This window comes from Phascolarctos cinereus, unplaced genomic scaffold, assembly GCF_003287225.1.
Source record: "Phascolarctos cinereus isolate Bilbo 61053 unplaced genomic scaffold, phaCin_HiC Scaffold_9;HRSCAF=440, whole genome shotgun sequence".
NCBI lineage: Eukaryota > Metazoa > Chordata > Mammalia > Diprotodontia > Phascolarctidae > Phascolarctos > Phascolarctos cinereus.
The window spans coordinates 198,170,714-198,198,713 of NW_027556402.1; the positions used below are offsets into that span (position 1 = coordinate 198,170,714).

The 28,000-nt window shown below is 39.0% G+C and overlaps 1 protein-coding gene across 1 annotated transcript; it reads left to right on the forward strand.

Moving 5' to 3' along the window:
- The first annotated feature begins 1,035 nt into the window (after nucleotides 1–1,035).
- HAUS3 (HAUS augmin like complex subunit 3) lies at nucleotides 1,036–27,996 on the forward strand. Its single transcript, XM_020992221.2, is given in 9 exon segments — nucleotides 1,036–1,121; nucleotides 7,195–7,296; nucleotides 9,239–9,436; nucleotides 16,143–16,225; nucleotides 18,774–19,354; nucleotides 19,357–19,832; nucleotides 21,357–21,796; nucleotides 23,747–23,975; nucleotides 26,262–27,996. Coding segments are annotated over 5 exon segments (1,812 nt in total). The 5' UTR covers nucleotides 1,036–1,121; nucleotides 7,195–7,296; nucleotides 9,239–9,436; nucleotides 16,143–16,225; nucleotides 18,774–18,921; the 3' UTR covers nucleotides 26,496–27,996.
- The last annotated feature ends 4 nt before the right edge of the window (nucleotides 27,997–28,000 follow it).

The following is a 28,000-nucleotide window of genomic DNA, read 5'->3' on the forward strand; positions in this document are numbered from 1 at the left end:
CATAATCTCATCTGGGAATTTGGGGGATATGGAGTGATGGACTTGGGGTGAGGAAGACCTAAGTTAGACTGCTTTTTCAAACACTTAGCTGTGTAATCCTGGGTAAATCATTTCACCCCTCAGACTCTGTTTGCTCATCTGTAAAATGTGGCTGATAACAAGACAGAACATAAGAGTTGTGGAAAGAAAGAGATGCCCTTGGGAATGGAAGAATTGAGTTAAAAGTCCTGTCTTTGTTCTATGGGCTTCTGTAAATGTGATTGTCATTTAACCCATCAGTATGGCTCTAGATAATTGTAAGAAAACAAGTTACAGAAAAGAAGATATCAATCTGGGAGTTCCTTAGGGCAATTCAACCACAATTCCAGGTTGTGGGAGTTTGATGTGATTTTCACACACACACACACACACACACACACACACACACATCACAGTCCTTTTATTTTTATTTTTTCATAGTCCTTTTATAATGGCGGTTGGATTGGGATGGTTAAACCTCGTGTGTTTGAGCAGGGCCTTGCTAATCCTAAGAACCTCAAAAAAGGGGAAATCCTATTCCTGCCTCAGTTTTGGGAAGAGAATGAGCTAAGGTCCAAATGCAGCATGGCAGGGAAAGTCAATCTTAGGTCAATATGTTGGAAACAGGACGAGGGGGGAAATGGTAAAAACAAAACAAAACAAAACACACAAAAAAACCCCACGACCCTCCTTCCTCTGCACGTGCTCTCCTCTCCCTGTCTCTCAATCCAACCCAGTCATCACTCTTTTGTCCTGAGAACCATTGCGACTGCGCAGAAGTCAGACTCTTGAATCTATTCAGGACGGGTCTATTCACCCTCCCTACCCGTTTTTCCTAGTACGACTGCGCGGTTAGACCCCGCCCCCTCCCCTCCCAAATCCTCCTCCTCGCCCTCCCCATCCTCAATATGGCTGCGCGCGGAGGTCAGCCTTCTCCTATCTCCCAGTCCCTCCGGCGGCACGGCGTACGTGCGTGCGTGCGTGCGTGCTTCCGAGTCTGCGCTTGCGCTTGCGCCTGCGCCTGTCAGTCGGTGTCGGCGCGTTCCCGTGAGGCAGTGCGGCCCAGATGAGCGACGGTTGGAGAGCGCGGGAGCTGTGAGAAGGTGAGTGGCTCTTCCGTGATGTCGTGTCCCGCGCGGTGCTGAGGGTGGCGGTCTTCGGGCTCCTCTGCTCACAGGAGCGGTGAGCGCTTTGCTGCGAGGTGGTGTTGCGGTTTGGTTTGAGCGGCGGGGCCTTGTTACTAGAAACCTGAGTGCGTTAATCATCGACGCCCCGCCCTCCCGAAAGAGGCTCATAAGGCGCTTTGAGATCTGCTATCCTGTCAGGAAACATTTATTAAGCGCCTGCTATGTGTTAGGCACCGTGCTAAATACTGCCCTTCACCTAAACTCCTTCTCTGTGCCGGAATTGGAGATAAAGACAAAAATAAAACAATACCTGCCCTCAGGTAGCTTCCATTCTCCCTATTGTCCTTTGTTTCTGTGCTGTTTGACATTTTCATCAACGATTTGGATAAAGGAGTTCTTGAAGAGGACCGTGACATCAGGGAGGTGATGCCGTGAGAAATTAATTGGATTTAAGTGAGGGAGGATTGTACAGAGTTACCAGCCTCACTTTCCCATCCTGCTCCAGTGGCAACATAGATCAGGACAGCTGGGGATGGCCTCAGATGCAGTGGGAAGCTCTGGCCTTTTTAAGCTGGGGTCTCTAACAGGTCTCAGTTTGATTGAGGCAGCTTCCAGTTAAGGTAGGTAAGTGGGTTTTAGGCACCAGAGGAAGGAGAGGGAAGAAGGTTTTTGCTTTAGGCCTTGAGCCTGTTATGTACTTCTCGGAAAGGGCCGTCACTGATGACAGGAAGAATAAGCCTGTTTGGGGTGGGGAGGTAGAGGAGGCCATATCATCTTCTGTACTACACAATTTTGCAGTTGATCACATGCCATCTTGTTCTCAAATTGTTTGATTCAGTCCAATATTTATTTTATTTTATTTTATTTTATTTTATTTTTTGGCTAGGCATTGGGGTTAAGTGACTTGCCCAGGGTCACATAGCTAGTAAGTGTTATGTGTCTGAGGCTAGATTTGAACTCAGGTCCTCCTGAATCCAGGGCCAGTGCTCTGTGGACTGCACCACCTAGCTGCCCGTCAATCCAATGTTTATACTGTGCCAAGTACCAGGGGATATATAAAGATTAACAAGGTATGATGATTCTTTACAGTTCGGAGGACATGAAGGGATGAATAACATATTTATTAAGCATTTAATTTGTGCAAAGAAGGAATCTAGGTGGTGCAGTAGAGCCTGGAGCCAAGAAAACTTGAGTTCAAATGTGTGGCCTTAGGCACTACCTGACCCTGGGCAAGTCCTTTAACTTCTTTGCTTCAGTTTCCTCAACTGTAAAATGGGAGTAATAACAGCACCTAATCTGCAGGGATGTTGTTAGAATCAAATGAGATATTTGTTATGTGCTTAGCGTAGTGCCTGACACATGGTAGCCACTGTATAAATGCTTACTCCCCTCCCTGATGCCAAGTGCTGGGGATACATATAGAAAAATAAGACAGTCCCTGCTCTCAGGGAGCTCACATTCTAATTGGGGGGGGGGAGAGACACTGCATAGAATGTTTCACCTGCAGGTCAGATGGGAAGTCCCATGCCCCTTAGGGTGCAGTGACATAGCAGATATTAATGCTTCTTTAATGTCACTTCCACTGATAAGATAATATCAGCTTCTGATTGTTGAACTATTTGATAGTGCCAAAGACTTTGTTGGCAAGAACTTCCTTTCTGGGTGTTAAGTATATGTAGCTGTAGAATCTGAAGGAGCAATTGTCAGGCTGCATCTCCACCAGGGTTGCTTGCCAGGATGATGGCTAAGGACACTGAACTGGAAGCAGTGCTACTTCCTAGGCTCTTGGATTGAAAATTCTGGGCTATCTCCATCAGGGTATGAAGAGAGATGGGGGTCAAGGTGGTACTGATGGTTTAATGTGCCTGGCCCGTGCTTCTTCTTGTCTCTCCTTCAGGGTGCTTTGCTGTTTCAGCTGAGCTGGCTTGCCAGTCCTGGGTGTGGCAGTTGGTTGACATTTGGTCAGGATGGCTGGCCTCTTTTCCACAGCACTAGCTGTAATGTGAAACTTCATAACAGTTCATAACTTGCATAAAATAGAACATGATAAGTTCACAGTAATTGGCACTTAATATTTTTGATTCATTACTAAGAGCGACAAATTACTGTGTAAGCCGGGGAAAGGGAAGATGAACCTCATGGGTGTAAACCCTTCCTGTGATGTTTATGACTTGTTTGACTGGGCTAGTCACTTAACTTTTCTGGGCACCAGTTTCTTTATCTTTAAAGTAATGGGGTAGATAGCCTGTGAAGACTCTTCTTGCTTTTGATCTTTGAGCATCTGATGACTGGTGTTTAGGTCTTACCTGTTCAGCTATATCATTACCATATAGTAGATGCCCAGTAAATACTTTTTTTTTTAATAAGGAAACTGAGAGCAATCTCTTAAAGTTGGGTTAAGGAAGATAGTTGGACATATATCCTTTAAATAGCCTCCGGTTTCATATACTACTGGCTTTATCATAAATATTTACTGTATCCTATTATTTTCTAATACTGTAGTTGAAATCCATTTCTTTTAAATAATATTTCCCTCTGAACTCCTATACTAATTCTTTCATAAAAAAATATTTTTAGTATTAAATTTCTTTTCCAAATTCTCTCCCTCAGTCTGTTCCCTCTCCCACGCATTGAGAAGGCAAACAATATGATATCAGTTATTCATGTGAAGTCATGCAAAATATTTCCATAATGGCCATCTTGTGGAAAAAAAAAAGGCAAGAAAAATAAAGTGAAAAAAGTATGCTTCAATCTGTATTCAGAGTTCAACAGTTCTTTCTGGAGGAGGATAGTATTTTTCATCCTGAGTCCTTTGGAATTGTCTTGGATCATTGTATTGATTACAGTAGCTAAGTCTTTTACAGTTGTTCATCATTACAGTATTGCTGTTGCTGCTTATTATAATGTCCTGGTTCTGCCCACTTCACTTTTCGTCAGTTCATATAGGTCTTCCCAGGTTTTTCTGAAACCTTCCCCTTTGTCATTTCTCATAGCACAGTGATATTGTCATAATCATGTACCATAACTAGTTCAGCCATTCCCCAATTGATGGGCATTTCCTCAAATTACAATTCTTTGACATCACATACATAAAAAGTTGCTGTAAATATTTTTATCCATATTGGTCCTTTTTCTTTGATCTCTTTGGGATATAGAACTAGTTAGGGGTGTTACTAAGTCAAAGTGTATGCAGAATTTTATAGTCCTTTGGGCATAGTTCCAAATTGTTCTCCAGAATGGTTGGATCAGTTTACAACTCTACTACCGGTGTATTAGAATACCTATTTTCCCACATCTCCTCCAGCATTTATCATTCTTCTTTTCTATGTGGTAGCCATTCTGATAGTTGTGAGGGAGTGCTATAGAGTTGTTTTACATTTCTCTAATCAATAGTGATTTAGAGCATTTTTTCATATGACTATTGCTAATTTTGATTTCTTCTTCTGAAAACTACCTACTCATCACCTTTGAGCATATATCTTTTTATAAATTTGACTCAGTTCCTTATACATTTGATAAATGAAACCTCTATCAGAGGAGCTTGCTTTAAATTCTCCACCCCCCTCTCCAGTTTTCTTGCCTTCCTTCTAATTTTGGCAGCTGAACTCTTTCAACATTCTCCTCCACACTCCTATACTAATTCTTACAATAACCTTATGAAGTATGAAGGGCTGGTATTATAGATGAAGAAACTGAGGCTCAGAGTGGCTTAGATCATAAAGTGGTAGAGGGGAACATTGGTCAGACTCCTAGTTCATAATTCACTTAATTTCTTTGTAATACAATTTAAGATGTGGAATTGCTAGGCTACCTTCCCCTGCATTTCTTTTCATTAGTTCCTTTGATATTCTGGACCTTTGTTCTTCCAAATGAATCCTGCTTTATTTTTTCTAACTATAAAATAATTTTTTGGTAGTTTGCTTGGTATGGCACTGAATAATAAGTAAATTAGCTTAGGTAGGATTGTCCGTAATTCAGTCAATTTCTTTGAGACTCATTGTTCTCATCTATAAAATTGGGTGTACCAGGTGATATGTAAAGTCCCTTCAAGTCCTAAATCCTATGATCCTCTGATTTAAAAATTTTTTTATTAGTTTATTTTGATTTTTCAACAATCACTTCTGTAAGCTTTTGAGTTTAAAATTTTTCTCCCCCTCCATTCCCTCCTCCTTCCCCAAGATGTCTCGAAATCTGATATAGGGTTTACATATACATTCCTATTAAACACATTTTCACGTTAGTCATGTTATAAGGAAGAATTAGAACCAATAGGAGGAACCACAAGAAAGAGAAAACAAAACAGAAGAAAAAAAAAAGCAAATAGTATGCTTTGTTCTGCATTCAAACTCCGTAGTTCTTTCTTTGGATGTGGATAGCAATTTTCCATCATGAGACTTTTGGAGATGTCTTAGATCTTTTCATTAGAAGGGTTAAGTCTATCAAAGTTAGTCATCACACAATGTGGCTGTTAACTGTACAGTGTTCTCCTGGTTCTGCTCACTTCACTCAGCATCAGTTCATAAAGTCTTCCCAGGTTTTTCTGAAGTCTGCCTGCCTATCATTCTTATAGCACAATGGTATTCCATCACAATGGTATTCCATCACATTCATAAACCACAACTTGTTCAGCCATTGAATTGATGGGCATCCCCTCAATTTCCAGTTTTTTGCCATCAGATCCTCTGAATTCTTAAAGGAACACAGGTTTTTTTAAAATAGTTACTCAGTGAGTGTGTATTTATTCATTATACATAACCCCTTGTGTTTTTTTCCTTGTGATAACATTGCATTTTTGATGCAATTTGACTATTAAGTTGTGCCTAGGTTTTTTTCTTATCATGAGGCATAATATTATTGAATGAAGTCTTTGAGAATTATAATTGTGTTAAAATTGTATCTTATTCAGGTCCCCCTGGCCATCTCCTTCTTCCCCTTCTAATCAGTATAGAAAGTAAGTTTATAAGTAGCCAGTATAAAGGGGCAATAGCTAGAAATGATGTTGTAAAAGGCAACCTGGAAGTTGAGTACAAACCATCCTGAAGATCAAAGGAACGTAATTTATAAATTAATTATATTATATGTTAACTAAAATTCACATCTTGGTAATATGTGCTGAATCAGCAGAAGCCATTTTAAATGCTGCTGTCAGGGTTCTTGCCCATGATAAATAAATTCCAGACATAATCCAGACCATCACAACCTCAGACCAGCAGAATGTTAAAAAAAAAAGGTGTTGATGACTTTGCGATGAAGACTTTGAAGTTTTAACTGTGACTTTGAGATAGTTTGGATATGTATAGGAGTTGGTCTCTTTCCCCCCAAAACCTTATAAAAATGAGACCTCAGACTCCTTCCTCTCCCTTCCATCTCTATATCTTCATGCTGCTTAGTGCTCCCAACTCTAGTCCATGGTTAAATGAGTGATATTTTCTGCCTCTCACCCTTTTCCTCAGGCTGCCTGCCTTCATCGTTTCATCCCACTGTTCCCATGTCACTGCCTGTCTCTGTATCCCTCCCTGCTTTTCACCACCTGTCTCTGTGCTTTATTAAAGTGTGATTGAGGTGAAGTACTGAACTCCATGTCCTGAACACCATTTTGTTTTCTGACCTCCATCTTGTGTGCCCTCTTTCATGGAAGTAGTAGTTCCCGCCTTAGAAGTTCCTGCCTTAGAAAACCTGCCAAGAAGGATATCCGCCCCAATTTATTTCATGATCCTCATATGGTCCCAAAGGCAGGATTAGCCAGTCGCTTGTTTGGCTTCTGTAACTTCCCACTTACGCAACCCCTGACCGTTTACTCTGTGGCTTCTGCCTTTATAAACCCAAGCTCTACCCCTGATCTGGGCTGCTCGATCTGGGTGTGTACCCCTTGCAGCTGTGTGCTAATAAATCCACATTTCAAATTGTGTCTGGGTCTTGCTCGCTGATTTTTCGGTACACCATTTTTGGAGGCCCCAGCGAGATTCGCGGTGCACTGTGCCACTGCAGAGACCCACCTGGGGAGGACTTCAGCCTCGGGAAGGAGGGATTGCTCTGTTCTGACTTTTAGGGGAGCCGGCCCCTGAGATGTTCCAGGGCCCCAGAACTCAGGGCTGGGAAAAGCCTCCCTCCCCGACTGACTGTACCTCATTTCAGCCCGTGGATTCTGGAGGTGAGTATACCCAGATTTCTGTTCCCTGGTGGAGAACGAGTGCTGGACACAGCAGTAGCGCTTAACGCCTCGATCTCCCAGGCACCCCGAGACATCAGGACCACGCCTGTATCTGGTTCCTGGTTTCTGTCTTAGTTATGTTGGTCTATTAGTTTATATGTGTAGAGATTGTGTTTTTAAGAGGTTCTGTTTTGGGGTCATCTATCTGAAGCCACCTCTATTTCATACTGAAAGGCAGGTGTCAGACTGGATCTCAGACAGTTTTCTCCAGGGCAGTTTCTCCGATTTCCATTGGGAGGATGTGTTTGTGTTCAGGCTTTTATTGTTTGTCTGTGTCTGTGTTCTGTGATAATGGGGGGTTCAGCTAGCACATCCAAAACTCCTTTTGGTTGTATGTTGAGTCATTTTAAAGAAGTATATCAGGAAGGGGCGAATTACAGTATTACGCTCAAAAAATCGAAACTTACTCTGTTCTGTATATATGAGTGGCCGACCTTCAGGGTAGGATGGCCACCACAAGGTAGTTTTGACAAACAAGTGGTGACCGATGTTTGGAAAGTTGTTACTGGAAACCCCAGACACCCTGATCAGTTTGCATATATTGATGTCTGGCTGACCCTTGTAACTTACCCCCCTCCCTGTTTAAAACACTGCTCCTTACAGAAAGGCATCCGAGTGCTGGTTGCTCAGCTACAGAAGACTTCTTCCTCTAGTGACCCTCCTAAGGTTCTTCGAGAATCACAGGAAGAAGACTTTCCCCCTCCCTATAACCCCGGCCCTCATAGGAATGGCCCCCAATCTTCTCCAAGATTGTATCCTCCTTTGCCTCTATCTGCCCCACTACCCGACTCCTCTGGCCTTCCTCTATCACCCCCCAGCCCTTTTTCACCCCCCCCCACGGACAGGGCCAATTACCACCATGATGACAAACCTGCTCCTGAAGCACCTAACAGCTAAGCTGTCCATCATTCACTGCCCTGGTCACCAATCTGGGAACTCTTTAGAGGCTGTGGGAAATCATGTGGCTGCGAGACAGATAGCCCTGGGAGTTTTACCTGAGTCTTGTGTTGCCCCCTTATGTCCTGTTTTTGAGGCACCCCCACCCTCTTACTCGTCCTCGGATGATTCCTTTGCAAAACAAAAAGGGGGGAGAGTAAGAACAACCTTGGGTGGTGGGTCCTCCCTGAAGGGCAAGTCTTTGTCGCAGAAGCACTGGGAAGACAACGGGTCACATGGTTACATCAGATCACCCATCTAGGGGCATGTAAAATGGGCCTACTGCTGAGAGACAGGTATTTTATCCCACACTTGGACAATCTCCTGGCCAGTACAACCGCCCGGTGTTGGACATGTGCACAAGTTAATGCAAAGCAGGGAAAAATTACCCCCATGGGGATCAGGCTATGAGATTTGCAGCCAGGAGAATATTGGGAAGTTGATTTCACAGAATTAAGACCCCCAGCAGCAGGCCATAGGTATCTTTTGGTTTTTGTGGATACTTTTTCAGGGTGGGTGGAGGCTTTCCCTGTAAAACATGAAACAGCCATAGTAGTAGTAAAAAAGATCCTGAACAACCTCCCACGCTTCGGTCTCCCGATTGGCCTAAGTTCTGACAAAGGCCCAGCATTTTTAGCGAAGGTATCTCAAGGAATAACAAAAGCCTTAGGAGTGGAATGGAAATTGCATTGTGCCTACCATCCACAGAGCTCAGGTCAGGTAGAAAAAGCCAGCTGAACCCTCAAGGAATTCCTCACTAAATTGGTCCTAGAAACCCAGGAGAATTGGGTTACTCTCCTTCTACTGGCTTTGCGGTGTAGCTGGTGTACCCCCAATAGACTAGGTCTCACACCCTTTGAAATTCTATTCGGCAAACCCCCCGCCAATTCTTCCCTTGATAAGGGAGGAACTCCGGGTGGATGTCACTAATTCTTCCCTAATTAAGTTCCTGCAGGGGCTCCAGGAAACACAGAGGACTCTCCTGAAATCTGTCCGAGATACCCTACCAGTCCCTACCTCTGAGCCTGTACACGCTTTCAACCCAAGAGACCCAGTCCTGGTCAAGAAGTACACTGCCTGTGGCCTGGAACCCAAGTGGAAAGGTCCCTACACCGTGATCCTGACCACTCCAACAGCCATAAAGGTGGACTCTATCCTTGTCTGGCTTCATCATTCACGAGTAAAGGCAGCCGCTTCGTCTGTCGGTCATGAGAAATGGGAAACAATACCAGATCCAGATCCCCTCAAGTTGCGTCTCTCGTGATCATCCCCTTCCTAACTTTTTCTTTTGCCCTTCTTTTAATCCCTCGCATTGGACACCCTAATCCCCATGCTCCTTTGCCAGAACCTAAGTGGGTCCTCAAATCCAGGGGGGCTAACCCTGAATATACCCTCACTCTGCCTGACCGCCTGCCTGGCCCCCACGGCCCTGGCACCCTCTTCAGTGTTCCCAAACCACCGTGCTCCGGTAACCCTTTCTCTGTCCAAGGTCAAATGTATGTCAGCCTCCTGAGTACTTTGACCCAGCAGCATCTTTTACCCTCATGGCCAACTCTACTCATGTGACCCTTGTTATCCCTAATCAACAGTCCCCCCAGTGGCTCACACCCTGGACCTGGGGTTTGTATGCCTGTCGGGGAGGGGGAGAAGAAGGGGTGCTCCTCACTGTGTATCAACAGGTCTCTGAGAGGTCCCCTTTGCCCATCGGTCCTCTAGGAGGATTGGCCCTCCCACCTAAAATTCTTCCCAATCCTCTGACTCCTACTAGGACCCCTCAGGCTGACCCCCTTCACCCCTCTATTATGGGACTGCTCTGAGCCATCCATGGTGTTGTCAACTCCACCTGGCTTGGCCTTGGGCCTAGTTGCTGGCTGTGTATGGATGCACAGCCTCCATACTATGTGGGAGTAGCAGTTAATGGTTCTGTTTCCCATAGCTCAGACTTGGAGAATTGCCAGTGGGAACAACCTAAGTTGACCCTCAGGGATATCCAAGGCAAAGGTACCTGTCTTACCTCATCCTCCTCATCCCTGGAAACTTCTCCTTACTCTCCTGTCTGTAATAGTACCGTGGATGTTCCAGAATCCTCCTCCTCTTTTTATTCAGCGCCATCTGGCACTTCGTCTGTCTAGATGGGATTACACAGTACGTCTCCACTGCGGTGTTCCTAAAGGAATCTGAGCCTCTATGTATATTAGTCTCCATTATCCCCCAGGTCTCCCTTCTGCAGGGCCCTGAGGGGAGTACTTCGCCCATGATGGCAGTGTCTCCTACCGAAGCAAGCGAGCCGTTCCTCTCCTCATCCATATCCTCGTAGGGTTGCAGCTAGTGGGATCAACAGCTGTAGGTACTGCAGCCTTAGTCCGAGGAGAGGCCAGTTACCAGGAACTTAGTGCTCAGGTCAACGTAGACTTCAGTCATCTGGAGCACTATATATTCCAACTGGAGAGACAGGTCAACTCCTTGGCCGAGATGGTTCTGCAGAACCGGAGGGGTCTGGACTTATTGTTGCTCAAGTAGGGCGGCCTTTGTGCTGCCCTTGGGGACACCTGCTGTTTCTATGCCAATAAGTCAGGTGTAGTTCAGGAGAGCCTTTCCCTGGTACGGAAAATATTGCAGACAGGTAGAGGGAAAGAGAAAGGAGGGAAAATTGGTACCAGAGCCTGTTTCGGACTTCCCCATGGTTAACCACTCTTATTTCTGCCTTGACCAGGCCTCTGCTCCTCCTCACTATAGCCCTAATTTTTGGTCCTTGTCTAGTTAATCGACTCCTTGACTTTGTTAGATCCCCGCTATCAGCCCCTGGCATCCGCCTCCTTTGCACCCCACAATGATGCAGCACCTGTCACTTCAAGGGTTTGACATGGTACACAAAAGAAGTGGGGAATGAAGTACTGAACTCCAAGTACCGAACTCCATTTTGTTTTCTGACCTCCATCTTGTATGCCCTCCTTCATGGAAGTAGTAGTTCCCGCCTTAGAAGTTCCTGCCTTAGAAAACCTGCCAAGAGGGATATCCTCCCCAATCTATTTCATGATCCTTATATGGTCCCAAAGGCAGGATTAACCAATCACTTGTTTGGCTTCTGTAACTTCCCACTTACACAACCCCTGACCGTTTACTCTGTGGCTTCTGCCTTTATAAACCCAAGCTCTACCCCTGATCTGGGCTGCTCGATCTGGGTGTGTACCCCTTGCAGCTGTGTGCTAATAAATCCACATTTCAAATTGTGTCTGGGTCTCGCTTGCTGATTTTTCAGTATAACTGTAGCCCTATTCCCCATTGCCAATTGCAGTCTTTCCTGGAGAGTGTCCAAAGAACAGGGTATGCCTACCCTTATTTCAAAATTTCACAATTTCCTAAGTTGATTATCAATTCAATAGATATTATTCCCATTTAACTGGTGGAAATGGAAGCTACTGAAAGAAATAATACAACTAAAGGATTAGGAAAGATAAATTCATTTGAAAAATTTTGTCTGCTTTTTGTGTCAGTGAGATGATTTCAAAAGAATTTAGTTTGTTTTCAAGAAACTTAGTTTTTAGAGAACTAAACATACACACTGAAAAAGTTAACTAATATATAAGGCATTATGTGATTAAGGGCTAGGTGAGTGTATAAGACAATAAATTTCCCAGTAGTTTAGGTTAAGAAAAGATCATCACAGACTTTCAGAACTCGAAGGGACCTCAGAGGTTATCTAACCTGTACCCAAGTGAACAGGGGTGGTAGAAAGAAAAATCTTAAATATAGAAAAAACTTTTTTTACAACTTTGTCTTTCCTTATGGAAAGCTGTGCATTGTGCTTTATCCATGATCTGTAACGTCAGGCTACTTTGCTTTGTGATTTATGATGCTTTTTGGATCTTTAGCATGGCTAACTTTGTAAGCCATGTAGAGCTTTTGTAGAGGTATACTCGGATAATAAGAGTGCATAGCAGACTCTGATCTTCATTGATTGACAGTTTTCTGTTTGGGAATTCTATATGGTCTTTTAAAAAATTTTGTATAAAGGAGCTTTATATCCCCCTCCCCTCCACCCCCTTTATATAACACCTGGGCCTACCTTCCTAAGCAAGACTTGCCTTCTTCATGGACAGGACCTTACTGATCCCTTTCCATTCATTTAAAAAACAGAAGTGCCTGGTTGGAGCACTTAGAGAAACATTATTAAAGACTTAAAGGATAGGTGTTATTGCTTTAGGAGGTGAAGGAGGCCCAGGTAGTTCATGAACAGAACAGCTTGAATACAGGGTGTGAATATGCCTTCTTCCAGTATTTTAGTCAGTGGGCCTAACAGCTTGTCTGAAAGAAATGGTTTACATTCAGTCAGCCAGTTAAGTTTATGTCGGTGTTATGCCAAATAGATGCCATACAGATACAATTTTGCCTATAAAGTTATGGGCCTTTATTTTCCAATTTATGCTTTTGGGATGAGCATAATCAATAGTTGAAGGAGATGAGAATATGGAATTTAGAGTATTTCCCAGTCTACTTAAGGTTGACCAACAGTATGATACTAGATACTTTGTGATGGTTTGGTCTCAGAATGACACTTTTCTGTGAAGCTATAATTGGAGAATTCTAATATTGGGGGGTAGGATGGGGGATGGGAGAAAAAGGAAATGAGAAGCAATTAAACTTATGTAGATATTATACAGCATAGTAATGGTTAACATGGGCACAAGTTTTCCCATAGAATTCTGCCTTTATATATTTCCTGACCCATATTAGGAGAATGATCCTGCATTCATTCTCTCTCTCTCTCTCTCTCTCTTCTCTCTCTCTCTCTCTCTCTCTCTCTCTCTCTTTCTCTCTCTCTCCCCCTCCCTCTCTCTTCCCCTCTACCCCCTCTCCCTTTCTCCCTCTCAAATATAAATTTTTATTGATATGGCTTGATTTTTACATCACCATAGTTTCCCCCAGTATACTTCCCTTTCCCTCTCCTAGAAAACCATCTCAAATAACAAATAGTTTTTTTAAAGACATGAAATAAAGAAGAGCAAAAAATCAGCATAACTGATAAATACATTAACAAAGTCTGAAAATATGTGCAATATGCAACACTTGCCAACCTTCCACCTCTGCAGATGGATGGGTCAGGAGTGTCTTTTTATATCTTTTCTTTTAAGCCGTATTTATTCTTTATAATTTTGCAACATTAACTTTTGATTGTATATGTGTATGTGTTTCTTTCCATATATATTGTTGTACTCATTGTGTATATTTTTTTCTTGGCTCTGTTTACTTCAGTCTGCATTAGTTCATGCAGAACTTCACATGCATCATTTCTTTTGACTGCTGAAACCTCCCCCCCCCAATAAAGCTTGAGTTGTAAAGGGAAACCACTCTGGCTCTCATTGATTGGCTACCTGTAGGTCTCAGGCCAAGCCCCACTTGGCCATTGTATGGGCCCTGATTAGCTCAGAGTGAATGTAAATAGCAGTTGTTTCTGTGTTGGCCAGAAACCCTGAGAGTCTTTCCCTTCCAGATTGATTTTTTTCTTTTTTTGACTAGGTAAAGAGGCCATTCTCTGGCTCATTTCTTATCTAACCTTAATCATTGAATGGGTGTTGCCTCAGTTAAACTGAGGACTGTTAAAAGACCTTAGTTTAAAAAGGCCAAGGTCTCCCACTTCATCCAGAGCCACCTGGGAGCCAAATGGCTCCAGAGGAGAAAGTGAGGCTGGTGACTTTGCACAGCCCTCCCTCATTTAAATCCAGTTCACTTGCCTGTCATGGCATCACCTTCTTGATGTCATGGTCATCTTGTAGAGCAAAGGACGAACAGCAACAGCCCAGTAATATTCTGTTACATCCATATACCACGATTTCTTTAGCCATTCTCCAGTCAGTGGACATCTACTTAGTTTCCAATTTTTTGACATCACAAAAAAGTGCTGCTATAAATATTTTGGTGTATGTAAGGACCTTCTTACTAGGGCATAAACCCTGTAATGGAATCTCTGGGTCAAAAGGTGTGGATAGTTTGACCACTTTATTTGCATAATTCTGAATTGCTTTCTTAAATGGTTGAACATCTCTACCGAGAGGGCACCCATATGCCTATCTTCCCACAACCCTTCCAGCGTTGATTATGCCTTTTTAATTAATTAATTAATTTTTGGTCATCTTTGCAAATTTGCAGGATGTGAAATGAAAACTTAGGGTTGTTTTGGTTTGTATTTCTCATTGTTAGTGAGTTAGAATATTCTTTCATGTGGTTGTTAATACTTTAAAAATTCTTTTCAGAAATGTTTGTTCATATCTTTTGACCACTTATCTATTGGGGAGTGGCCATTGATTATATCTATTTCTGTTAATTGTTTATATATCTTGAATATTAAACTCATATCAGAGAAACTTGGTACTAAGTTTTTTTTTTTCCCATTTGACTGTATTTTTTTTTTTGTCGAGGCAGTTGGGGTTAAATGACTTGCCCAGGATCACACAGCTAGTAAGTGTTATGTGTCTGAGGCAGGATTTGAACTCAGGGACTCCTGACTTCAGGGCTGGTGATTTATCCACTTAGCTGCCTTGACTGCTTCCCTTTTTTATCAACTACATACATTAATTTTGCTAGTGCAGAAGCTTCACAGTTTCATGTAATCAGATCTGTTTTATCTTTTGTAGTTGACTCTATTCCTTGTTTGGTTAAAAATATATTTCCTATCCATAGATGTGAGAGGTATATGATCTGCTTCTCTTGCATTTTTTTAGTAGTATGATCTTTATCTTTAAGTATCCATTTAGAATGTATTGTGGTTTATGGGGTAAAATGTTAGTCTAAGCCTAATTTTTGTGAGACTGCTTTCCAGTGTTCTCAGAAATTTTTTTTTGTCATATAGAGAGTTCTTTCCTAAGTAATCTGTGTTTTCCATTTATCAAACATTGGATCAAGTTCTGTTGTTTCTGATTTTTCCCATTTTTAGTTAGTTCCATTAATTTCTCTATTTTTTTTAAAACCAATACTAGATTGTTTTGATAACTGCTTCTTTATGATCTCATTTGAGGTCTGGAAGTAATATTCCCTCTTCTTTCCTACCTCTTTTAATCATTTACCTTGATATTCTAGATCTTTTGTTCTTTTCCCAAATGAATTTTGTTACTATTTTATTAAGTTATATTAAGTATCCTTTTGGCAATTTGGTATAACATTAAAATGTAAATTAAATTTGGTAGTATTATATTGGCTTAATCCAGCCATGAGCACTGAATATTCTTGCAGCTGTTTAGGTTTCAAAGAGTAAAGTATCTCTGATTAAGATACTTAAAACTTTTTTCTCTAGGACATCTACATCTGAATGTAACCCAGATTCAGTAGGCAAAGGAGAATAAACTTCTACTATATAAAGATCATAATGGAGAGGGAAGGCTTTTGATTATGCATGTAGATATATATGTGTGTGTGTGTGTGTGTGTGTGTGTGTGTGTGTGTGTGTGTGTGTGTATGTATATGTGTGTATGTGTATATATATGTATGTATATATGGTATTCACACACAAGTGCATATACACACACATATATGGATATATACATGTATATATTTTCTAGCAAGTAATATCAATTAATTTACATTTCCCAGAGGAAGGATTACACTTGCAATTACAGAATTCTAAGAAGCAAATGTATCCTTTGAAACAACATAAGAAATGTCATATAGACTATGAATAAAGAACTGTAGAGTGAATTGACATAATAGTTTAAGGGTATTTGCAACAGGTTCTTGTGGGGAGAATATTTAATATGTGACCAAAAAACTTGAGTGAGGAAACATTTAAGAGTAAGTAGATTAAAACTCTTTGAATATCTAAAAAAAAAGACACTAAACCAATTTTTTTCTTCCTACAGGGATTTTTTCTCTCTCGATATCTACGATTTGGGAAAATGCATTTGTGAAGGATAAATTAAATTTTAAAAGTTCAAGTTGAAAGGTAACCAGTTTTGGAATATAATTTCTGAGCCACATAGATTTCACATTTTGTTTTAGTTTTAAAACTGATCCAGTTGTCATTACAAATTTACCTTTTTGTTGTATATTTTTGTAAAGGTCCCTGAGGGCTTGAGGGAGTGAACAAACAAAACTGCCCAAATTCTAGGAGTGGGGCATGGGTTCACTGGGGCCCTGAGGAAAGAAATGACAGGACTGCTTGTGTTTTATCTCAGTGGACATTGGGTATAAAGGGACGAGGACAGGGAAAGTAGACTGTATACGTACCTCAAGAGCAGAAGATATTTAAGTGTGTTACTCAAACCCAAGTTCAGCATCCCATCTCAGATTCTTGTGACAGCACAGCTTCTTATTCTTGCTTGGGAGGCATTTAGTTGTTTACTGCTGTCTCTTAGACACCTTTCTTTCCCTAAAAAACCTGGCTAGGTTGTCAACTCTTAGAGAGTTCTTTTACTGAATCATTAAGTTGCTAGGTTCCATACTCCTCCCTTTTATTTTCTTATTTGTATACTTAGTTTTATCCTTTGAGTAAAATGTAGGGTCCTTGAGGTCAGTAACTATTGATTTGTGTCTTTTTATTCCCAGTTTTTGGCACAGTGCCTTGCACATAGCAGGAACCTAGTAAATGTTTGTTGAATCTGCAGTCTGCTTTGAGTACTTCATACATGTTGATGAAGAAAATTTTTTATTCTAAGGTGTCTTAGGATACATAGCCAGTTCTTTTGAAATGTAGACCTTATAAAAAATTTAAAAAAATATTTTTTTCATAACTAGAGCCTCTCCTGATCATTCAATAATGCATTTGTTGAAAGTAATATAATTTTTTTTTTTTTGGCAAGGCAGTCAGGGTTAAGTGACTTGCTCAGGGTCATACAGCTAGTAAGTGTCAAGTGTCTGAAGGTGGATTTCAACTCATGTCCTCCTTATTCCAGGGCCTGTGCTCTATCCACTGCACCACCTATCTGCCTCTCAAAGTAATATTTTTTTTATTTTTATTTTATTTTATTTTATTTTTAGTGAGGCAGTTGGGGTTAAGTGACTTGCCCAGAGTCACACAGCTAGGAAGTATTATGTGTCTGATGCTGGATTTGAAATCAGGTCCTCCTGATTCCAGGGCTGGTGCCACCTAGCTGCCCCAAAGTAATATACTTTTTAAAATGGTTTCAATTCCTGGATGATTCATATTTGGAGAACTTAAAAGTTGAGAGAAAATTTCAAGTCATTAGCCTCCTTTTCCCTATAATACTAAGCACACAGTATTTTAGAGATACTGGTTTTTATGGACAACATATTGAATAGTAGTACCTAGGTTTTCCAGTGCCTATTGTAACATTTAATCCAAGTGGGGTGTGTGTGTGTGTGTGTGTGTGTGTGTGTGTGTGTGTGTGTGTGTGTAAGGGAGGGGGGTGGGGAGAATGATACTTTCTGTAGTTTGGAGTGATATTGTAGAGGACTGTGATCCATACTGTGAATTTAGAACTTTCAGGGGTCAAATGAGAAGTGGGACCGTTCAGTCCAAGTTCAAAATTCTAATAGTGTTATACTATAAAATGCAGGAAATTTTTTAGTCGTTTTTTTCCCTAAATGAAATGAGTTTTTTAGTTTGATAAATAGGACTCTCTTTGGTAGTGAATTCAGTTCCAGTGTTAAGTTCCTATCACAGTGCTAGGTGCTGAGGATACAAAGACACAAGAGAAGCTCCTTCTGTCCTTAATGTGCTCAGAGTCTCCTAGGGAGATAAAAAATAAACACAGGTAAATACAAGGTGTAATTTGAGAAGGGAACACAAACAATTGAGGGAATCAGGAAGGGGTTCACAGAAAAAGTAGTATGAAACAAGTGAAAATTTGCTTTATGTTTCTGCTATCGTATATCACTTAAATTGTCTGAAAAAATTAATATACTTTATATCAAGATCTTACATTTTGACTGGAGCGTAATGTAGATATTGGGAGCCGAAATGGTTTGTGTCATCTGTCATGCCCTCTAAGATCAGTGTCTTTGAACACATAGATTAGCTTGATATTTATAATAGTTATAAGTAGTACTACAATTGATATTTTTTTCTTTTTTTTGCAAGGCAATCAGGATTAAGTGACTTGCCCAGGGTCATACAGCTAGTAAGTGTCAAGTGTCTGAGGCCCGATTTAAACTCCGGTCTTCTTGACTCCAGGGCCATTGTACCACCTAGCTGCCCTTGCTTTGGTATTTGTATAGCATTCTGGTGCCTATCCATAATTCTCAGTAACTCTGTTTTATGTGCATTTAGTAAATGATATCCCTGTGTTATATTTGAAGAAACTTAGCTACAGCAAGATTTTGGTTATTTGGTTAATTTTTTAAGATAAAATTAACTTGGGTGAACCTCATCTGTGATATTCATCAAATATTTGAGTTATTATCCACTTTGTAGATAAGTAGTAGTATATAAAATGTACAAGTAGTAGTGTACAAAAACAAAATGCTATTAATACATAAATTGGTTATGCAGCCGACTGATTTGTGATCTAATACGTGGTTTTTTTTCGTAGGAAATATTGTAGTTTTTAAGGCAAATTTTTTTTTGTCTATGGATTTAAAGTGAAATCACTATCCTGTGTGCTTGTTGCTTGGATTTTTAAAAGCAAAAATCAGAATAATAAAAACATACTCATAACAAAAAGTTTTGGCAATTAAGACATGAGTTGTGGAAATGAGTTTGTGGAAACTTTAAAAAAAATTGGTTATCCAAAGAGTGATAATCTTAATGGAGAAGATTTTGACTGGTTGTTTGAAACTGTTGAAAATAAACCTTTTTTGGAGTGGTTCTGTAGAAATGTAAATGAACAGCATGTATTGACTGAAAAAGAACTGCAAGCTTTTAGCACCCTTCAAAAATCTGGCAAGCCCATCCTAGAAGAACAAGCATTGGATGAAGTTCTTAAAACTTGTAAAACTTCTGATCTGAAAACATCTAGTTTGGAAGGAATTGAGCTAGAAAAATTAGAGACTGAGCTCCAAGCTCTTCAGAAATTAAAAAATCTAAAAATTCAGCGTCGTAATAAATTTCAATTAATAGCTTCAGCAAATAGTCATAGATCACTCCAGTTAAATGCTAAAGAAGAAGAAGTCACTAAAAATTGAAGGAGAGTCAAGGATTTCTAAATGCTGTAAATACCAAGATAACTAATCAACTTCAAGATCTTATTGATGGGGTTGAGAAATTGACATCATTCTTTGGTTCAGAGACAAAGCAAGGGACAACTCCACCAGTGTTTTTATCTCAACTTGCCTTGGAAAAATACTTAAGCCAAGAAGGACAAAGCACAGTAGCATTAACCTTGTATACCAAAAAACATTTCTTTCAAGGTATACAGGAGCTAGTTGAAAGTTCAAATGAAGAAAATTTTCAGCTTTTTGATATACAAACACCATCCATTTGTGATGATGATACTAATGAATGCCATGAGGAGAGACGGCTTGAGATGGCTAGGCTGCAGCTGGCTTATGTTTGTGCCCAACATCAATTAATTCAATTGAAAGCAAGCGAATGTAGCCTTCGGTCACGTATAAAATGGGCAGAGGAGACTCTTCAAACCCTGACTAGCAAGGTAAGGTGAAAAATTAATCCTGTCATTTAAGGAGAAAAGTCTAATGAATATTATCAAATTACCTAAAAGGGGAGATAGTGGACAATTGTATTTCCTTATTGCCAATTTTTCTAGTGAATAGACACTATATGCCAGTGTTTGGAAATTTTATAGTGATCATGTACTTAACTTTAAACATCGGAACCAAATAAATATCCATTCACAGTTAAAAATGAACTCCTACATGGTGTGTTTCAATGTGTTTATTTATCTTCTCTTCTGTTAGCTAATTTTGATATTTTTATAGACATTTTTATTTTTATATGGTCATAACATATTATTCTTGTTCTCTTTTCTTTGCTTCACATTATGGAATATCTTTACAAATTTTTTAGGTTCCTCAAATGTCATTTTTAATGGCACTGTAGTATATTCCATTATTTTGATATACTATAGCTTATTTAGCCATTTGTAAACTATTAACCATTTAAGTAATTTCCAGTTCTTTGTAATCAGAAATACACACATACACACACACACACACACACACACACACACACACATATACACACACACACCCTCTTTTCTTTATGATAATTCTTTTACTTTGTATACTCATATGTACCACCAGTTCTCCAAGGAGATTCTATTAATATGCAGTTCCACCAGCAGTATGTGAGAATACTTACTCTCTGCAACCCCTTAGGCATTGAGTTTTGTCACTTTATTTTTACAAAGTGATCGACAGTTGATTACCCTTTATTAATTGAAGCCAGAAGTATTGCGGACAACTCATCTCAAGTTTCATTGATTTGAACTCTACTAATTTGGAATTTGAAAGCATTCAGATATGGATGAACTGGAATTTACCTTTAAAAAAAGTAATTATCTTTAGAAATTGTACATTATGGGTCTTCCGCTTTTGCAGTGACCTTTGTTAAACAGTAGCAGGATGTGTAGGTATGTTTACTAGAAGTTTTAATGTGTCAGTGTTTTTTAAGATAGTAACTATATTCAAAAACATCCATAAAAGGTTCTAATAATGTCTGTCCAAAAAAGTATTATTATCAGTTAATTGATATAGGAGACTAGCTCTCTTGGGAGAATTCTTTCTTCACATCAGAGAACAAAGTATTTTAAAATGTTTAGCCAGTCCCATTTGCATATAATTAATATATTGATTACAAAGGATCATGTCTCTTAATTGAAACAGGGCTTGGCAGGCCTTGTTAGTTATTAGTTTGTAGTATTACTGTTTGTATTAACAAAACAATTTTAAAAGTAAACATTCAGTATCAAAGTAGCCTTTTCTGCAATTCCTTTTTTTTTTCTAATTTGTTTTCAGAATGCATGACTCTTTTTGGCAGTATATTTGCCTTCATAATTATATTTGCTTTAGTTTAATATTAAAATTAGTTTTCATTTCCTGAACACACACCAAGTGGTGGCATAGGTTGGAAATCAAAATGGAAGATGAGAAGTTTAAAAAATGTTTGGTTTTGAAGTACCTAAAGATTTATAAGTATATTGCTTTTCTTTGTGTAGGCTATTGGCAAAGAAGATTTAGAGGCTGAAATTTCTACTTTCAACAGTGAGATACTAAAGCTTGAAGAACAAATCACCCAACTGAATAATAAAACATTGCCTGCTGTGGTAAAAGAAAATGCTCAATTATTGAATATGCCAGTTGTAAAGGGTGATTTTGATCTTCAGCTTGCTAAACAAGACTATTATACATCAAGACAAGAATTAGTTCTTAATCAGCTGATAAAACAGAAGGCATCTTTTGAACTTCTGCAGCTAGCATATGAAATAGAATTGAGAAAGCATCGGGATACTCACCGGCAACTTGAAAGCTTGACTCAAGAACTTAGTCAAAGTAATACTATACTGCATCAGCGATTAGAAATGTTAGCTGACCCATCCATATCTCAGCAGACCCATCCAAGGAATACTATTGATGCCAAGGATTGTTCTACTCATAGGTATATGTCATGATTATGCTGTCTCATTGATGTTTTAAGGGACCTTTTATAGGAAAAAACAGTGGAATTTCATGTTTTCTATATCTTTCAGTTAATTGTCTGACTATAAAGATAATCTACTATAGAATATTATTTATAGAAAAACTGTTCTTTTCTCATGAGAGGCAGCAAGATTTAAGTCATGTCTGTGAGGTGCTGGCCAAGTTACAAAACTTGTGGCCTACAGGCCAGTGCAGCTGGACAGAGAAAAGTGTCATTAGAAAATGTTTAACAAAATAAGATATAACACAACATAGTTAATGTTAATTTGTAGTTTTCTAAGTTAGTATACAGCAGGATGGATCCAGAGATCCCTTCCTGTTTGAGTTTAACTCCACTGATATAGGCAACTCTCCAAGAGGTTTCAAAGAAGTGGTGACTTTCATTGGTAGAAGGAGTTTACTCACCTGAGTGTTGTTTATACCATTGGAATTGGCAGAGATATTCCTGTTTTATCTCTTGCCATCATAAAAATGTGTGTGTTTGTGTGTGTGTGTGTGTGTGTGTATGTGTTATGCATGTGAACATTTTGTAGAGATGGAAAAGTAGGCAAGGTCTCAGATTTTTTTCCAAGGCTTTAATATCCTGCCCTCTCTCATGGGCCTTAAGAATCAATCCCTCAATGCCCTCAAAATTGTCATTTCTAGCATGAGAAGTATGTATTTTTGGTCTAGTCCAGCTGCTTATCCTTTCATGGTTCTTTTTCGTTCCATATCAACTTCTTCATGTTGCAGACTGAGAACTGAGATATTAGAATCCAAATGTAATTCCACTCTAATTGTTGGTGAAGAGTTTGTCATAAAAATCTTGCTAGATCTTTTGCTTCATGCAGACTGGAGACAGGTTGAATTATTTAGAGCAAAGCATTGTTAATTTCTACCCTAGTCCTGGCCTTTTTGCTAACTAATTATGTGACCCTGAATAAACTACCTCTACTTTCTGTGCCTCATGAGCTGCCTCTTTTGGCATGTTCTCTAAAGTCCCTACTAGCCCTTAAAAAAAAAACCCAAACTTATAACAAATTCTGTTTCTTTGAAAGAGGATAGGAAAGGCCTTCATAGTTATTTACCTGGAAGTTGACTGCCTTTGTTTTCTCCATCCCCACTTAAAAAGAAGCACACTACCTTTCTTAGAAGCTTGTTGAAGTCTGGAAGTGGACTTGGTGTATGCTTCATCAAAACTTAATATCTTTTGTACAGCAGTGTGTTGTTGTTGAGTTGTATCTGACTCTTTGTGACCTCCTTAGGAGGTTTTCTTGGCAAGGATACTGGAGTGGTTTGCCATTTAATCCTCCAGCTTATTTTATAGATGAGGAAATAGGGTTAAGTGACTTGCCCAGGGTCACATAGTAAATATCTGAGGCTGGACACTCAGGTCTTCTCTAGTCACTGCCTCACCCAGGAATTAGCCAAATTTTATTTGTGAAAGGACAGCTCACTTTACTGTATCTCAAAAGCCAGTTTGTCCAGAATAGGAATAATAATAATAATAATTCGCATTTATATAGCACTCGAATTTTTGCGAAGTACTTTCATCGTGCTGTTGTGAAGGAGTTAATGCAGGTGTCTTATCCCCATTTTATAAATAATGAGCCTGAGGCTAAGGTTAAGAGATTAGCCTGTTGTCAGCTAGTAAGTGTTTAAAGAGGGGTACAATTACATCTGAGGTTTGGTAGAAAATGGAAACTGGGTATTCATATACTACAGTTATTTAGAATAGTGTAGAGCTGAGTAGTGTAATATAGTCTTCTTGATTTAGTAATAGCTATCTTGATTTAGTCTGATTCAGTAACAGATGAATTGATTATTTTAAAAGCCATCCTCAAAATAGTCCCTAATATGATCTACATTTAAGAAAACATTGACTTTACAATTGTATTCCTATTGATTTGATAATTTTTAAAAAATTTAGGCTTTATCAGCTTTTAGAAGGGGAGAATAAGAAACAAGAATTGTTCAGAACATATGAAGGCCTGGAAGAAGTGGCTCAGAAACTGAAACAAGATGTTTCTTCTGTACGAGATCAACTGGCAATAGCTGCTCAAGAGCATTCTCTCTTTCTGTCCAAACTGAATAATGGCGTGGATATGCTTTGTGATACTTTGTATTGTGGAGGAAACCAGCTTTATCTCAGTGATCAGGTATGTATTGGCTTTACACAGGGCTTTCTGCATGTAAGAGGCCCTTAATATTTTATTTATTTGCTAATAAGAGACTCCCAGCTTCTTGTGCAAGCAGTGATGCCACTGGGATGTCAGGTTCCGGGACCCAGGTGGATCTTTACACAGTGGAAACAGCAGAGTTGCTCCCAGGCTTAGGAGAAGACTAGACCAGAAGGGCCCTTTTTATCTCCTTTCCAAAGAGATCACTGGAATTCACTCCTCAGACATAGGCTTGGGGGCAGCCTCACCAAAGGACAGGATCTCGGGGTCTGTAACATCCCACAGATCCAGGCAGGGGGAGCAGTGTGGAGCCATGGACCATCTTCTCTGGCCAGTACTTATGCTCAGCATTGGGGTTTGGGAAGAAGGTTGTTCAGCTTTCTGGTTTAATGATATAAATTATTGTTGTCTTTTTTAAAAAATAAAATAAAAAGTTTCAGAGCATCTAAAAAAATAGTGTTGTTTTAGTAAATTGCTTAAGATTCTCATACACATCAGAAGACATGTTAAGTGAAATTCCAATTTAAATTTTATATTTTTTGTGTATTTAGGTTTGTCAAAGTTGTTCTCAAAGGAGACTTTTTAATATAGATTGTATTAAAATTTTAGATTTAGTATTGTAAGGTACTTTAGAGGCCATTTAGTCCAACTTCTTCATTTTGCATGGGGAAGGTAAGGCCACAAGAAGTAAAGTGACTTCCCCAAGGCCACACGTGTAAATCAGCTGAGAGTCAAATAGAGTTGCTCTGACATCCAATCCAGAGCTGTTTCCAGTATTCTATTCTGCCAATTTGTGTTTAAGAATGCTATTCTATTGTTTTATTTTCTCATGTTGAAGGATCATATGGCTGCATCTAAGGGGTTGTAAAGACCTAACCTGTAGACCTCCTGAGCACCTATTTGGCAGTGGTGAAGGGTTAAGATGAGGTCAGGAGTGTAGAATCACAGAATTATAAGCTTGAGAATCACTGCTTTTGCGATTAGTCACTGTATTAGAAAACTAGTTTATATTTTAAGTTGACAAGAAGTTACAGAGTTTCCTTCTTTGTAGGAAGGAAACTTTGTAGAAACTTTTTTGTGCTTCCTTAAATTCTGTACTATTTAATTGGAGTGTATGAAAGAAACCAACCCATAAAGTTTACATTACAATTAAGAGAATGTAGCTTATGTGTGCAAAATAGTATGAGATCATAATTTACTGACATTTGGATTACATTGAATTTTGGGAGGGAGTCAAAGAATATATTGCAAAATAATTGCCAAGTCCAAAATGATATATTGAAGTGCAGGTTTAATATATAAATACTGAGGGAATATAGGGTAAAAGAATAATAACAGTGTGAAAAATTATTGATAAATATGGAATGAAAAGGTAGCAAGTATATTCTGGAATACAAAATGAAATGAATTAGAGATGTGGAATAGACAAGAATGAACTAGTGGTGGGGAGCAGGGTGAATGAGTTGTAAAGATGGGAGAAGTGAGGACTAGTCGCTAGAAGACTGCATATTTAAGCTTGGAGGAATTTTAATTTGATGCATGTCAGCAGCTCCTGTTAGACTAGAATTAAGAGGCAATTAGAGCTGTCTAAAAATGGAATGAGATACCTTGGGAAATGTCAAGCCACTGGTCATCCTCAGGCATATGTTAGATTACCACTTGTAGGAATGTTGTAGAAAGTACTTAAGCTTTAAGGAGGATATGAACCTTACAATGACTTCCAAGACCTTTTCCATTTCTACGATGTTGTGATTCTGTGTAATTATGTTAATGGCAGTAAAGAGCTTCATTAAGTGCAATAGATTATGATATGAAATACTGTTCAAATAAGTATTTGAAAAGAGGATTTGCCTTGGATAACTCATCAAGTAGACAAAGCTGTGTAGGGCAAAGACCATTGAACTAGGAGTCAAGAGACTTGGTTCTAAACCTGACTTTCCCACTAACTGTGATTTTGAGCAAATCATTAAACGTTTGTGAGCCTCAGTATCCTTATCTTTAAAATATAAGGTTTGATACTAGATGATCTCTACAATCCCTTCTAGCTCTGTGTTTCTAGTCTGTGAGCCTCAAAAGTTGACTAATCCAAATTAGAGTACATTATAATCAGTAAATAATTTTCAAGTATTTGTAGTTGAAAATAGTTTACACTGAAGAATTGTGGGACTAACAGTTAAGTCTTTGAACTTGCTTCCCTTTAAGTTTTGTAATAAGCATTATGTCTAGGCTCCATGTAACTGAACGGTATGTATATTTTTCTTTTAGGAATTAAAGGAGCAGTTTCATCAAGTTGACTCTCATTTGAAAAAGCTAAATCATCTGCTTATGGATATTCTTGCTAATGTAAAGGCGAAGAGAAGAATTTTGGCAACTGATAAACTGTATCAAATGGAACGAGAATTATATGTGTATTTTTTCAAAGATAAAGAATATTTACAGAATATTGTAGAGAATTTGGAGCATCAGTTAAAAATTACAACTATTGGTCTTGAAGATTGAAAATTAATCATTGAAAACCAGATATGCAGTATTATATTCATGATATAAAATGTGTACTATTCTGACATATCAGGAGGGGCAATTTTTTGTTTCTCCTTATGCAACATGCTGGTCCAGAGCACTAGCAGATTTTAGGAGAGGAGCTTTTGCCTAGTGAAAGGAGTACCAGGTGGCCTTACTCTGTTTGCCCCCAAGGGGAAAAAAGCATTCAGTTACATTGTAATGGGGATGTTATAATGTTCAGTTAAATTTCTTTATTCTCTCATTTTGTTTTTTTTTTAAATGGAAAAATTAAACATTTAAAATAATCAGAAGATTATTCAAGTCAGCATTACAGAAATATCCCTTGGTGTATACAGTAGAACCATTTCTTCAGTTTGCTGTGACACAGTTTTCATTTATTGAATCTATTGTTAACACCCACTATAAGTGTAATAATTACAGTTCCTATTATGTAGCACTTGATGGTTTACAAAGTGATTTACCTACATTACTTCATTTGATCCTCACATCAGTACTGAGGTATGTAATGCACAGCATTATTATTATTATCTCTGTTTTATAGATGGAAAAACTGAGGCCTCAAGAAGTTGTGAGTTGTCCAGGGATTCTAGTTAGTAAAGGACTAAGCTAGACATTGAACCCAAGTCTGCTTTTTACATTTCGTCACAACTGCTTCTCATTGTAGAATTTGGGAATGATGCTGAGGTTGAAGAGGAGGCTGCCATGTTGGTAATTTAGCACTGGTAATGATAAAATAATCCTGTTTGCATTTATCATTCATATGGACTAGTGACTGCCTTCATATAACTGGTGTCCACCCTGCATCATAGGGGAAAGGACTCTGGGGCTCACACATTTTGGCATCTTAATGTTTGATAGGCATTATGGAACTGATGGAACAGTACAGATACTGACAATGTTCTTTTGGCTTAAAACAGGGCTCCCAAATAAATCTCAAAAGTCCATATAGGGAATTCTTCAGGGAATATATATCAAATTGTTCTCTCCTTTTATCCATTCTATTGAAGTAAAATTCAATATGTAGGGTCGCTGTAATATTAAAGGATTCCAGTATAGCATTTTAAACAATTAAAATAACCTAGAAAGCATTTAACATTTACCTGGGGTCTTTTAAAACAGTTCAAAGAATATTAGTTGTCATTATCACAAACACTGAATGCTCACTTTTTATATCTACTGGGTTCCTTGTGGTTTTATAGATTTTGGAGTAGGCACAGTCACAATGTTCAAGAACGTACCTTATCTGCGTTCATTGTCTTTAGGAATATTCCTTATCTGTTTTTAATCTGGAATAATAGCATAGTTCTTTTAGCTTTTTCTTTAGTCTTTATGGAACTGTTAATTTCTAAGCTGTAATCATGAGAAAATAGAGTTAAATCGAGTGTGAGGTAGACTCTGTTAATATGTATAGATCTTTTAACCTGAATATTTTTTGTTACTATCCTTGCTCATTATTAAAAAGAAAAATTGTTATTAACGTT